The sequence below is a fragment of the Rana temporaria genome, chromosome 7 (assembly GCF_905171775.1).
Source record: "Rana temporaria chromosome 7, aRanTem1.1, whole genome shotgun sequence".
Classification (NCBI taxonomy): Eukaryota; Metazoa; Chordata; class Amphibia; order Anura; family Ranidae; genus Rana; species Rana temporaria.
Window position 1 is genome coordinate 187,497,282 of NC_053495.1, and position 14,639 is coordinate 187,511,920.

The window sequence follows — 14,639 nt, forward strand, 5'->3', positions numbered from 1 at the left end:
GTTCATTGCCAGTTTATGGCGAAATTATGTTCTTTCCACTTCCAGATTAACTATATACGCACGGATTCATAGGAGGTTACTGATCTATTCCTCATCTTAAGTTTTTTTTTTATTCATTATTTTTTGGTTTTACACAAATTAAGAGGCGCCAATACCTACTACCCCACTCCCATTTACTCTTTATGTTCCATTTCGGTGGTTTTTCACGTAGGGGCAGCCACTTAACAAGCAATACACATTCTATACTAGTAGCACTTGAAAATAATTGGTCCGTAGCGCGGGTTCTACCTACCCCCCCCCCTTCCACTTCCAGATTATGGCTCCAACTGTGCCCACTTCAACATTCAGAAGTTTAGAAATGCTTCTGTAAACAATGCCAATAGTATGATTTGCAACGATAGGGTTTCTAAGGTCTTGAGAGAGCTTTTTGCTTTTACCCATCATGAAATGTTTCTTGTGTGACACCTTGGTAATGAGACACCTTTTAAGGCCAGGTTCACACTGGTCCAACAAACGCTCCGACTTCGGGAGCTCATGTCGCATGACGTGTGAAAATCAATATTTCCCTATGAGAGCCGTCTTATTAACTGGTCCGACTTTGAAAATGCTCCCTGTACTACTTTGGTCCGACTTTGATCCTACTTCAGCCCATTATATATCATTGAAGTCAGACCAAAGTAGGAGCCTTGTCCTTACCATCCGACTTTTGACATCCGACATGTGATTACAGCAGCATTCAAAGGAATTTATCTCACTCTGGGATTGTTTTGATTGGTCAAAGAACAAGTCAGACTATGACAAAGTCGGAGCACAGTAGTATCCTGTTCATGAAAGTTGGATGGATGGACCAATGTAGGACCGATGTCGCAGGACAAAGTAGGATGAAAGTAGTACTACTGTTATGTTGTATAGTGTGAACCCAGCCTTATAGGCCATCAGTTGAAACTGAACCAGCTGATATTAATTTGAACTGACAAGAGGCAGGATTCATTTCTAATTACTGATAGATTTCAGCTGGTGTCTTGGCTTTCCATGCCTTTTTGCACCTCCCTTTCTGGATTGCATGGGTTGTTAAAGACATGTGGCGAAAATTTCATGTCAATAGCACCTTTAGAAATATATTTATCTAGAAAAATGGTGATGTGTTCAATACTTATTTTCCTGCTGTATGTACTGTACATATAAACATTTTATATACACATTTGTCTGGACTATTGATTCCCTAGACATTCATTTCAGTCATGGTTAGTAACATTTTAGTAATTTGTTACACATGAGTACCTGAAAGAAAATAAATACAGTCATTTTTAAAAAGTAAAAGTGCTACTGTAAATTATTATTATACATCCATTTTCATGTTTGGTAAATTTATTGTACCTACCTCAGCCTTTTGAGCCACGTCATTCATGATTATTATCCCTTCCCTTTTGTTCCCCCGGAAATTAGATTTCTTTCTCACTCAGCCTGAAAACATACAAAATACATCATGTTAAGCTTTTTAATTTCCTTTTTACAGATGTAGTCAGTGTGGCTGGGTCCATTCTGCACACACAGAATAACACAATAAAACTTTCTGTAAGATCCAAATGCCTAAAGAACCAGACACCTGAAAACTAAGCCAAACTGGGAATGTCTGTGAACATCATTAAAGTATAATTAAAGGCAAAACTTTTGTTTTTTGTTTTGGATAGAGTGGAGATGGATTGTTCCCGCTTGTCAGTTTTTATTGCTGTCTGTGCTCTCATTAGGGAGATTCTGCCTCTCTATTTGTTCGGTTTGCCATTATCATTGAAAGTGAAAGTAAAAGAAAATCCCAAATTTTGAATTGTCTCCAGAAAAGTAGTAGAGGGGAAGACTTCCAATGGGGATACTAGTTCTGGTGACCTAGAGGTCCCCAAGGAATTCAATTAATTTGCAGAGATTTCCTCTTACTTCCTGTTTGGGTTATAAGACAGGATGTAAAGGCAAATCTCTGCAATGGAACACAGAGGGAGAAAATAAATCTGATAGGGGTTATAACCCTCCATTTCTCTGTCCAAAATGGAAAAGAAGGTTGTGCCTTTAGTTCTACTTTAACAAGTTGGTTTCTTTATATTAAACTATCTGTAATAAGTTTTCAAATATGGCAAAGCTTTAGGAGTTTGAGAATCAGGGTACGTGAGCTAACAATAGCCACGTGAGGGAAATACGGTAGTTTCTAACACACAACTGACTTCCTGTTCAGGGCCGTTTCGGACCCATAACCTTGTTTTAGTTTAAACTAGTAGTAATGATAGAAGAACAGCTTGCATAGCATTGCTTAAAACAATGTCAGATATTGTTTCTGAATGAGCAAATAGGACTTTATAACAAAACATTTCCATTGCCATTGGAATGCATCTTAATGTCCAAGTCGTTTTTATCCATTACTCTTTCAGTTTGCTATCCAGCATGCACTTTATATTGTAAATTATTTTACATTCATTATTTGTAGCTAAAGATTCTGATCTATAGATATGACACAAAATGAAATTTTCAAATAAACCAGGCATAAATTATGAAACAAATTTGTCAGCCCATATTAGATTTTCAACCATGCAGAATGCTCAGTCAGCAGGCTTGGTCTATGACAGTCCTTCAAAATATAGCATACGCAGAGATGGAATGAAGGAACTGTGGGCCAGATTCACGAAAATGTGCGGCCGTGTAACGTAACCCGTTTACGTTACATCGCCGCAAGTTTTCAGTGTAAGTGCCTGATCCTCAAAGCACTTACCTGGAAACTTGCGGCGGTGTAACGTAAAGTCGTCCAGCGCAAGCCCGCCCAATTCAAATGGGGCGGGTACCATTTAAATTAGGCGGGCTCCCGAGCCGGACGTTCTGCGCATGCTCCGTTCGCAATTTTCCCAACGTGCTTTGCGCGAACTTACGGCGGCCCGACGTGTTTGTGAATCGCGACGTGCGTAACGTACTTACGACGCGGGAACGACGGGCATACTTTAACATGGTGCAGTAATTTTACACCATGTTAAAGCACACCTAACTTTGCGATGGGAAAAAAAAGACTTGCGCCGACGTAACGGCGGGAAAAACCTTTGTGGATCGCCGTAACTGCTAATTTGCATTCCCGACGCTGGAATACGACGCAAACTCCCCCCAGCGGCGGCCGAAGTATTGCATCCTAAGATCCGACGGTGTAAGTCAATTACACCTGTCGGATCTTAGGGCTGATTCTATTAATCAGCCGCATAGATACGACAGGAGATACGACGGTGTATCAGGAGATACGCCGTCGTATCTCCTCTGTAAATCTGGCCCTGTGTACTCGGATAGTATATAATTGATAATAAAGCAAGGGATAGGAAGTAAACAAACGGATAGTGTGGTAGAGAATATGTGGCTCCAACGTAGTCTTTCTCAACTAGGGTTACTCTGTTGCTAAGGGTTCATTGAGCAAGTTTTGCTTCTCAGATAAGTTACCATTGACACCAATGATCTTTCTAACTATCTATAAGGGGGTTTCTTCCCACCAAAAATACCAATGTAAGGAGAATTCTTCCCAGTGACCACCATTGTAAGGAGCATTCTTCCCACTTACCACCAATGTGAGAAGCATTCTTTCCACCAGCGTAATGAGTCCCTTCTCCCACATACCACTAGTGTAATGAGTCCCTTCTCCCACATACCACTAGTGTAATGAGGCCCTTCTTCCAATGACCACCAGTGTAAAGGGGCTATTTTCCCAATGATTACCAGTTTGATTGGGCCCTTCTCCCACAGATCACAAATGTAACAGGGCCATTCTCCCAATGATTACCAATGTAAGGTGGCCTGTTTCCCTCTGACCACCAATCCCTTCGCTAACTGCAATGTTCACTATCTACCTTATTTTATTACTATTACTGAAAATAATTTTCATATAGAGTTGGTGTCAAATATGCAAAGTATGCCACATTTCATATTCTTTAATTTATTCTTATAGTTCAGCTGTTTACGGTAATGTACCGTGAGTTGTGGATATAATAATTACACATCAGTCCGTGCCCTCAAGGAGCTTCTAATCTAAGGCAGCCTTGACCAAACTTTTTACTCATTGGTAATCGGTGGGGAGAATGCCCCGCCTTACAGTGGTGATCACATACAAAAAACAACCAAAAGAGGGTGCACCGGCCTAGTACATTATCCCACAATGTTTAATAAAACTGAAACAAGATAAAATATACTCACAAACACCTAAATTATAATCGCTCATCTAGCTATTTGTCCCGTCCTCCTTATCTAGCTAGTTGTCCCATCCCCCTCATCTAGCTATTTGTCCCATCCCCCTCATCTAGCTATTTGTCCCGTCCCCCTCATCTAGCTATTTGTCCCATCCCCCTCATCTAGCTATTTGTCCCGTCCCCCTCATCTAGCTACTTGTCCTGGACCCAGCAGGCTCCACCAGAGGACCCCCTCATCTGCGAAGCCTGCCGAGTATATTTTTTCTTGTTTCAATTTTAATAAATGTGGAATAATGCACTAGACCGGTGCGCCCTCTTTTGTTTATCTTTTTCCCCATAGTGGCAACAGGACATCCCCAGTCCTAGGGGGCAACATGGAGTGGAATTCCTGTGAAGTCGAATCCGCATTACCACTAGAACCAGGCTACACACTTATGTACAGGAGATTGTCTCGTTTTTATTTTGGCTCATGATCACAATGCCACCCTTAGACTTGCCATACACTCTGCAATCTGTACAACCTCCTTTAAAGGGGGAAAAAAAAATCCCCTCTGGGTGATCTACACTATGTACATGACAGGGATTTTAACAAACTGTGTTGTAGATTTCTACCTTTTGTTTTTCTGAAGAAATCACTGTTTGTCTGTGTCCGTGTGAAAAGTAAATCTAAAGGGAGTCGTTTCATAATTATCAACCAGCTGCTGCACCTGCAGGGCTCTAAAGAGGAACATTGCAGGGTCTGCATCCTTTTGGACGTGATTTCCTATTAGGAGTATCTCAACAAAAATGACATTTTAGTTGCAGGGGATGCCGGAAATCTGACTTGTATCTTAGTGCAGACTTCTGGGAAAATCAGTGAGCCAATCACACAAGCAGGAAATGTGTACAGAACACCTCCAGGTAGCCATATTGCATTTTACAGAAAGTAACAGAGCTGCAAATTGGAAAGGTCATTTTTAACCACTTGCCTACTGGACACTTTTACCCCCTTTGGCCAATTTTGAGCTTTCAGCGCTGTCGCACTTTCAATGACAATTGCACGGTCATGCAGCACTGTACCCATACTAACTTTTTATCTTTTTTTTCCCACACAAATATAGCTTTCTTTTGGTGGTATTTAATCACCACAGATTTTTTTGCTAAATAAACAAATAAAGACTGAAAATCAAAAAAACAATAAATGTTTTCATAGTATGCTATCAAATTTAGCAAACAGGTAATTTTTCTCCTTCACTGATGAGGCGGCACTGATTGGCAGCACTGGTGGGACTGCACTGATAATCAGTGCTCTGATTATCAGTGTACATGTCCCTTGTACAAAAGCCGATTATCGGCTCTCTTCTCCTCTCCTCTCCTCATGCTGTCAGCGTGAGGAAAGGAGTGCCGACAACTGGCTTCTATATACTTCTGTGATTGAACACAGCTGATCACATGGTAAAGAGCCACTTATTGCTTCTCTACCTCAATCTGTGATCAGCAGTGCTGTGGGATGCGATCCACTATGAAAGTGGAGTTACCCTTTATATCTACCAACAAGTATGTAGTGCAAGGTTCTCCTTGGTTGCATACAGAATGCTGATCTAATAGTATGGATAATTTATACAGGAGTCATTTAACAATGGCACTGTGCAAACCACAATGAAACAATGAGATGTGAACAACTCTCAGTTGCAAATATATACTATTATATATATATATATATATATATATATATATATATATATATATATATATATATATATATATTCTATTAGTGCAATGTCACATCGTTCAAATAAGCCAACGTTTTGGGAGCATGCAGGGTCCCTACCTCAAGGCAACATAGTAACCACTATGTCACCTTGAGAATGGACTTAAACTCACTTGGTTTTAAAGATGCAAGCTGCAAAGACTAAAGCCTCGTACACACAATCGGATTTCCATCGGACAAAGGACTCAAACTTTTGTTTGAAGGAGCGTTGGCTGTGAACTTGTATTGCATACAAACGGCAAAGAATTGTCAGCCAACAACCATGAAACAATGTGGTTTTTCAGCTCTTTAGCGCCACCCTTTGGGCAACTTCTGCTATTGTGTTATGGTGAGCATTGCTTCTGAGCATGCGTGTTTGTACTTTGGATTTTTTTCCGACTGTACACACGATCGGATAATCCGACAACACACATTTGTTGTTGGAAAATTTTAAAGCATGCTATCCCACATTTGTTGTCAGAAAATGCGACAATTGTCAGATGGAGCGTCGGATTTTCCAACAACAGCCTGCCATCACACAATTCCCGTCGGAAAATCCGATCGTGTGTACGAGGCTTTATCCTATCCAATCTGTGAATTTAGAACTCTCACCCTGAATGCTACCCTACTCAGGAGTCTATTACTGAGTGGTAGCGGAAGTGAGAATGACAAGCCCATAGCCTATAACATTAGAGCCGGTTCACACACAGGCGGCACGACTTTAGGGGCGACTCGGCAAGGCGATCTCAAGGCGACTTGAGAGGCAACTTGCAAAATGACTTCTGTATTGAAGTCAATGCAAGTCGCCCCCAAAGTCGTACAGGAACCTTTCTCTTCCGTTCATGGACGGACACAGCAGCCTTTGACCTTAGGGTTATATCCGCTTCCTTCAGGTAAACTCTCCTGAAGGAAGCAGATATAACCCTAAGGTCAAAGGCTGCTGTGTCCGTCCATGAACTCAGAGAAATTAATTTTACGGTGAGTACAAAAATCCTATTTTCCGTTCATGGATGGACACAGCAGCCTTTGACCTTAGGGTTATATCCGCTTCCTTCAGGTAAACTCTCCTGAAGGAAGCAGATATAACCCTAAGGTCAAAGGCTGCTGTGTCCGTCCATGAATTCAGAGAAATAGATTTTACGGTGAGTACAAAAATCTTTTTCTAAGTCGGAGCGACTTGCGTTGCTCCTATTAGAACGGTTCCATTGACTACTGTGGACCGCGACTTGTCAGGTGGCTGAGTCGCCTGTCAGGTCGCCCCTGTGTGAACCGGCTCTTAGAGTCAGCTATACCAACTTTCATATTTTGGCAAGTTCCTTTTGAATTGTGTCTAGGCAGGGATAACTGCTTATATGAAAATGTATCGTAAGGTCCTAATGGATCTGAAGTCCTAAAATAAGCAGGATGTTGTTTTTTTTTTTACAAGCAGTTTAGACTGTAATGGATCCCATGGTCTTCTTTAGAAGGTCAACTTTTTTTTATATTATTTTTTGAGCCAGCCTTTAAGATTCAGACAGACAATTATTTGTATTAGCATTTAAAAAGATGATGCTCTGCACACATATTCATGTATCTGTGTTCTGTGCTATATTCATATATCTCAGCATTATGAGAGGTGGACAGCTGCCAGGAGAGTATGTGAGTCGTTAGTTGGGTCATGTTCCCAATCTGAAATGTTATCAGAGCTAAAGACTAAATTCCTCTGTTATCTCCTGCAGCATGAATTAATACCCACTCTGTTACCATCACTCCCACCAGATTCCTGGCCCCCTGAACCCTGTCAGTCTCCTGCATACTTATCATTTGTGCTTCTGCAAGTTTAATGCATGTTGTGCTGAAGAAGACACCAATGGTCATCAGTTCTGAGAAGTCCCAGTGCTTTGGTCTGACTTCACTTTGTCCAGTGCTTTACCCAGGGCTGCTGTTAGAAATCACGGGGGCCATGTACTTGACAGGAAGCCTCCTCCAAAAAAGAAATCTAATTATATTTTTGCTAATGCAAAAACAGAGAAGTAGTGGAGTTGGGACTTTAAATGAGGTATAAGGGTGTAATAAATAGAATAAATGAAATAACTTGAATGTCATGGTTCCCTATAAATTGGCATGATAAGGTATAAATAGACCAGTAACCACGGTACATTTATGATACAGAAATGTAATCACAAAAGAGCAATTTATAATCATCATTAATTTAATAACACATGATTAGTTATGGAACATAATTATTGACATACAAACATGGTAAGAAATACATCAAGGAAAAATAAATAAATAAATATACTAGATATATTTTTGCTAACATGCCATGGCCGTGATGCTATGCTTCGCAACCATGGCAGAGATTATACCCTCATCGATCAATTCAATAGCACTGCAAGCACCCTGCAACTGCATGCAAAGCACAAAGTTGCAATGCGCTAGTGTTGAATTAAAGCAGGCAGTGAGCCTGTCAAATGCTCTGTGAAGAGCTATACAAATGCTGACTGCTCTTTTTAAAAAAAAAAAATTACATGTTGAAGGGGCCTTTGGTAAAATATCAGGGGTCTAAACAGACCTTTTGAGATACATTTGAAACAGAAAAGGCCTGAGGGCAGAGATTCATCAGTCCCTTTCTCCGCCTATTTATTTACTTCCCTGGACAATAAATGAATAGGAAGAGCTCGGAGGCTTCTTGTTCATTTACAAACACAGTTTACTATGCTTCAGTGATGAGCGAACTGGACCAATCGCTCTTGGTGTTCATTCAGAAAAGAAAGGGGCTGGTAAATTACTAATTTTGTGGTCCCCTCTTCGCTCTCCATCCTGAAACACCCCCCTAATTGCCCACAGCAGCTGCCGGGGGGAGAGGAGGGAAGCTGGCAGCGCTTTAGGAGGAGAGGGGGAACACAGGGGAGGGTTAACAGCAAGTGGAAGGGGGTGCAGAAGTGCTGCAGGGGGATCCATACCTGTCAGCAATAAGGCAGTTGGCTGTCCCTCCTTCTGCCTGAGCACCCTGTTTTGAACTGATGGGTCCCAGTACAGGAGGACCAGCTTTACCGCCTTATCAGCGGCTCTGGCTGTACTATGTACCAATGGTACAGTATTGTGATTTAAGTAAGACATAAGTATTAAATACTGCCCTTTACACCTTCACTTCAAGGATTGGATGCTGTGCTTTACTTAAAAAGTGCCAGTCTAAGTAGTGTGGAGCACATTGGAGCTTGGGGCAGCATAGTGGCTATGTGGTTAGCACTTCTGCCTAGCAGCACTATGTTCGTCGGTTCGAATCCCAACCATGGACTACCTGCATAGAGTTTGCATGTTCTCCCTGTGCCTGTGTTCATTTCCTCCGGATACTGTTTTTTCTGGTAGGTTAACTGGCTCCTGTCTAAATTGGCTCTAGTATGTGTGTGTATGCATGTTAGTTAGGGACATTAGGGCTCCTTGAGGGCAGGGACTGATGTAAATGTACAACATATATGTAAAGCGCTGCGTAAATTCACAGTGTTATATAAGTACCTGAAATTAATTACGTCTGGATGTAATGCTGTGTGCCTGAAGACAGTGGGTTAAAACAGATGGTTAACCCATGGTTTTAACCACCCCCCCCCCCCCCCCCCCAGCTGAGCCGCAAGTTAACATGATCAGAGGCAATGTTAGTGAACACTGCTGTGGTTGCAGTGCAAAATTTATACCAAAGGTTGCATTCAGCACCGCCACCAGACATGACCCAAATTCATGTGAATAAGGCCGCATGAGAACTGCTCTGCAACCATGTGTAATGCATGCCGTATCAGGGTGGTGGACTTTTAGTGGTTAACATGAGCGGTGAGGAGGCAATATATCACAGTCCACCCTAGTAATGACAGACACACATGTAAATAGCTCTTAAAAGTGTTGAAAGGGCTTGTTTTTAGAACAAACCTATCCATCTTTAGAGATCAAAAACCAGTACAGGTCCACAACACGTACCCTGAAAAAGAAACTAAAAGCAAGACAATGCACGAATCTCAAATATAAACTATGTTGTGCAGAAACCCTTCTCTTAAAATTCATTTGAAATGACATAAAGAATGATTAGAAAAATCTTTTTCTGTCACTGCTCCAAAATACCCCTCACTTGGCCATTGAAAATTACAGGAATCAATTTATGCTACACTTATACAGACATGTATGTGATATAGGGACCCTGTCATTGGTTGGGGTGTCTCTAGTCCAAATGTAGTGTTTACAGGTAGGTTGTAGCAAGCCTGAGCTTTGTTATTATTACCTGGGCTTGTTGGGTTTTCCCTAAGTCCAGGGACATTGTTTGCCTCTCAGGCCTTGTACACACGAGCAGACATGTCCGATGAAAACGATCCGCGGACCGTTTTTATCGGACATGTCTGCTGGGAGCTTTTGGTCTGATGTGTGTACACACCATCAGACCAAAATCCCCGCGGACAGAGAACGCGGTGACGTATAAGACACCGACGTTCTCTAAGGCCCCGTACTCACGACCAAACATGTCTGCTGAAACTGGTCCGCGGACCAGTTTCAGCAGACATGTTTGGCCGTGTGTAGGCCCGAGCGGACCATTTTCGGGCGGATCGGACAGGTTTCCAGCGGACAACTGTTTCCTGGACTTGCTTTAAAACAGTCCGCTGGAAACCTGTCCGCCCGGACATGTACGGTCGTCTGTACAGACCTACCGTACATGTCCGGCCGCCCGCCATCCCTCGCATGCGTCGAATGACTTTGACGCATGTGTGGAAGCATTTAAAAGGCAGACCCGCCCACGTCGCCGCGTCATTGTCGTGGCGACACCGCGTCATCGGCGCGGCGACACAGCGGACACGCCCCGTGTATTGTTTACGCGCGGACTTCTGTTCGATGGTGTGTACAGCCATCGAACAGAAGTCCCCGGGCAGACATGTCCGATGAAAACAGTCCGCGGACCGGTTTCATCGGACATGTCTGCTCGTGAGTACAAGGCCTTACACGCGAGTTCAATGCTTCAACGCATGTGTCGAATCAATTCTCAGCATGCTAAGAAACTTTTGTCCGCTGGAAACCTGTCCGCTAGGCCGGAAAACTGTCCGCTAGGCCCTACACACGGTCGGACATGTCCACGGAAACTGGTCCGCGGACCAGTTTCAGCGGACATGTTCAGTCGTGTGTACAAGGCCTAACTGCTACTGTGAAGTGTTCTCTAGTGGATAGAGTAATTAGATACAATGTTGTAGGTTACGAATATTCATTTCACAAAGCCAATAACAAGGAGGTTTACAACAGTGATGGATGTGAAGTGAGGGAGGGAATAAACATTTGGGGAGCTCCCATCCATTTTTTTTTTTTTTATTCTCTCCTCTCTATTTCTCTATCTTTAGTAATCTATTTTTCATTTTCTCCATTCCTGTGTTATTTTTTGCCCCCACATTTGCCAACACCCCATACACCATGTGCAGCAACCCATCTCAACTCCTAAAGGATTCTAGTTAACACAGACCCTGGAGTACAACACTGCAAAGCTTCTGTAGAACCTAGCCTTGTAACACCTTTGGGTATCAGGCACACCTTTATTGCGCACACTTTGGGCTTCCTCATGTGGCTTTGTCATGAGAACTCGTATACGCGACATCATTTTGATGCCTGTTCGAGAAGAATATATTGTATTTGGCATGTGACTTATAATACTGTAACCTTCCTTTTTACGGTTTGTTCATATACTCTCACGGATGTGTTTTCAATTACTGTTATTTGCCTACAATACACTGGTGTATTGTCTTGAAAAAACTCTAATGAAAAAAATTATTGCCGGATTTTTTTTTTTTAGATTTGAGGAGACCTTCTACAAAAGTCCTTCGCCCCCAGGATTTGCCTGGAGAGGATGTTATTGTGAGATTCTGGTTTTTGCCTTCTGAGCTCCTGCCAGAAGAGGAGGTCCTCTGCCTCCCAGGCTTGGTGCCTGGGGAAGACACAGTTGTAGGGCCAAGCCAAAGTATAGGAACTTAGCCTATGCTAGGGCCTAGGATTACCAGAAGGTAGTTACTAATTGGGAGCACCTTCAGAGGAGTTCTGTTCAATATAATTCTGATGTCGGGTTAAAGATCCACAACTTGGGACTGATGGTCTCGGCTTAAAGGTTTATTATTAGCCTGTGAGAAGGGTCGAAGGTACCTGTGCTAGAAGGTATTACTAAACAGAGGGAATTTTTGTTGTTGCTTTTGGGTATGCTGTAGCCCCCTAACCCTATCCCCCTTGGACACTGAGCCAGGAAAGTTGACGGAGTGGATGTCTGTCTTATGGTCACTGATAAGTCAGTGAGTGTTTTGGAGCAGCTGTAGGACAAATCACCAGTAAAAATGCTAGGAAGATTCATAAAATCCAGCAGTTCTTTCAGGGATGAGTGCTACAGTAATACGACATTACCAATGGACATCATTACAATGTGATTCCAATACGGACCTAGTCATTAAACTTAGCAAACTCGACTTGACCAGTAGACATGATTATAAAGAAAAGGAAAAGACAGTGGGTGCATCCTTCTAAGTGAAGATTTATTAAAATATACGGTTAAAATAACAATATGCACTCACATGTGATGAGATGAAATTAGGCACATCATCCTGCAATGTATGGTTCACCACTGGACATTCCCAAGAGCGTATGCAGGGTTCGCCAGAGAAGCGACCAGGTGTTGCAGAGTAATGCCAGAAAGCAGCTGTAGAGCATATGGCAGAGCTCCTCAGAGAAGTGACCAGGTAATGCAAAGTGATGTCAGGAAGCAGCTGTGGATGTATGGACGCCAATAGGGCCAGCATGGAACGCATAGTGAAACCGGAAGTTCGGTAGCGTTATCGGAAGAGCATAATGATGTCAGATGCCTGGCTACCCGTTTTGGGGTCAGATAACAGCTCTCTCTAATGCCTGATGACGGAGGGATGTCATGGAGATATACAAGGGAGGGGGCACAGGCAGGCCAAACCTAAATATAAAAAACACTATACGTCATATCATACCAGAGACAAGGAGCTGCTGAAAGGTTAAAAGGGAGGTATACGCAAACCGGATTATAAATTAAAAGGCATTACAGCATGTAATTACCAAGGGAACGGGCCAAAAAAAAAAATTAAATGACAATAGAAAACAGGACTGAATGAATAGAATAATGGAAATTACAAGAATACAGTAAGTGAGAAACTCTGGCATGGCTGGAACAAGAATGGAAGCAAAATTTTCCCAAGTGGTACACAGACAGCTAAAAAAATAAAAAATTTTCAGGGGTTTGACCTTTCCCCATTTATCTGTAGTGCTGGGGGTGATGTCAATATCCTTTAGGCGATATCCCAGGGAAATCTGAACAACCCCAAATCTCAAAAAGGTGTTCCTACGGCCCCTCAACATGACCTAATAACCTAGATTTAATTATAACACTGCTATACCAACATATACGGTGCATTCATAAAGTATTCAGACCCCCCTTCACTTTTTCTTTTTTTTTTTGTTACGTTACAGCCACATGCTACAGAAAGTGTTTATTGTAACAAACGGGAAGTTAGACATTCCAAAAGTCATCAAAGACTGATTTCAGAAACTGGTACAATGGCAATATTAACGCTACAGTTGTTTTTAATAAAAAATTTTTTTAATAAATCTACACTCATTACCCCATAATGACAAAATGAAAACATGTCTGTGAATTTAAAAAAAAAAAAAAACTGAAATAGCACATGTACTTACTGTAACTATTCAGACCCTTTAGTCAGTACTTTGTTGAAGCACCTTTAGCAGCCATTACAGCCTCTAGTCTTTTTGGGTATAACGGCACAACTTTGCACACCTGAATTGGGGGATTTTCTGCCATTCTTCTTTGCAAATTTTCTCAATCTCAGTTAGGTTGAATGGGGACCGTTGGACCGCCATTTTAAGGTCTCTCTAGAGATGTTCAATATAGGGTTCAAGTCAGGACTCTGAGGCCTTGTACACACGACCGAACATGTCCGCTGAAACTGGTCCTTGGGACCAGTTTCAGCGGACATGTCCGACCGTGTGTAGAGCCTACCGGACAGTTTTCCGGCCTAGCGGACAGGTTTCCAGCGGACAAAAGTTTATTAGCATGCTAAGAAACTTGTCCGCTGGAAGCCTATCCGTCGGACATGTCCGATGGTCAGTTCGACTCATCGGACATGTCCGCTGGCCCGAAATCTGGTGCATGCGTCGAAGTGATTTGACACATGCGTGGAAGCATTGAACTTCCGGGTTCGCGCACGTCACCGCATCATCGTCGTCGCCACCACGTCACCGCGTATTCTGTCCGCGGGGAATTTGGTCTGATGGTGTGTACACACATCAGACCAAAATCACCCAGCAGACATGTCCGATGAAAACGGTCCGCGGACCGTTTTCATCGGACATGTCTGGTCGTGTGTACGAGGCCTGAGACGTTCACAGAGTTGTCCCTAAGCCATGTTGTCTTGGCTATGTGCTTCGGATCTATAATTTAGAGGACTGCAGATCCTCAAGAGAATCATCAAAGAAGGAACGATGCAGGGTATATGAAAAATAGAAAAAGCTTTATTGAAAAATAAACACTGGCTCCTGGTCTCTCCAAGGTCTGGTTTTTCACACTGACATCCCCAGCATTACTGCTATTCCTTCACAGATCAATTTTACTTCCCATATCGGGTACTTAGGTTCAGGTGTATGTATGGGGATGGAGGCATGTCTGTTGCAGCTGCCTGTCTGTGCTG

General features: G+C 42.6%; 1 protein-coding gene across 6 annotated transcripts in view; it reads right to left on the reverse strand.

The window, feature by feature from the left end:
- The window catches only part of NEXN (nexilin F-actin binding protein), a 73,560-nt gene that overhangs the window by 36,865 nt on the left and 22,056 nt on the right, over positions 1 to 14,639 (reverse strand). For all 6 annotated transcript variants that reach the window (XM_040360649.1, XM_040360651.1, XM_040360648.1 and 3 more), the window contains exon 2: positions 1,382 to 1,464. In XM_040360649.1, the coding sequence (XP_040216583.1) occupies positions 1,382 to 1,408 (27 nt within the window). In that variant the 5' untranslated portion in view covers positions 1,409 to 1,464. The remainder of the gene's footprint in view (positions 1 to 1,381; positions 1,465 to 14,639) is intronic.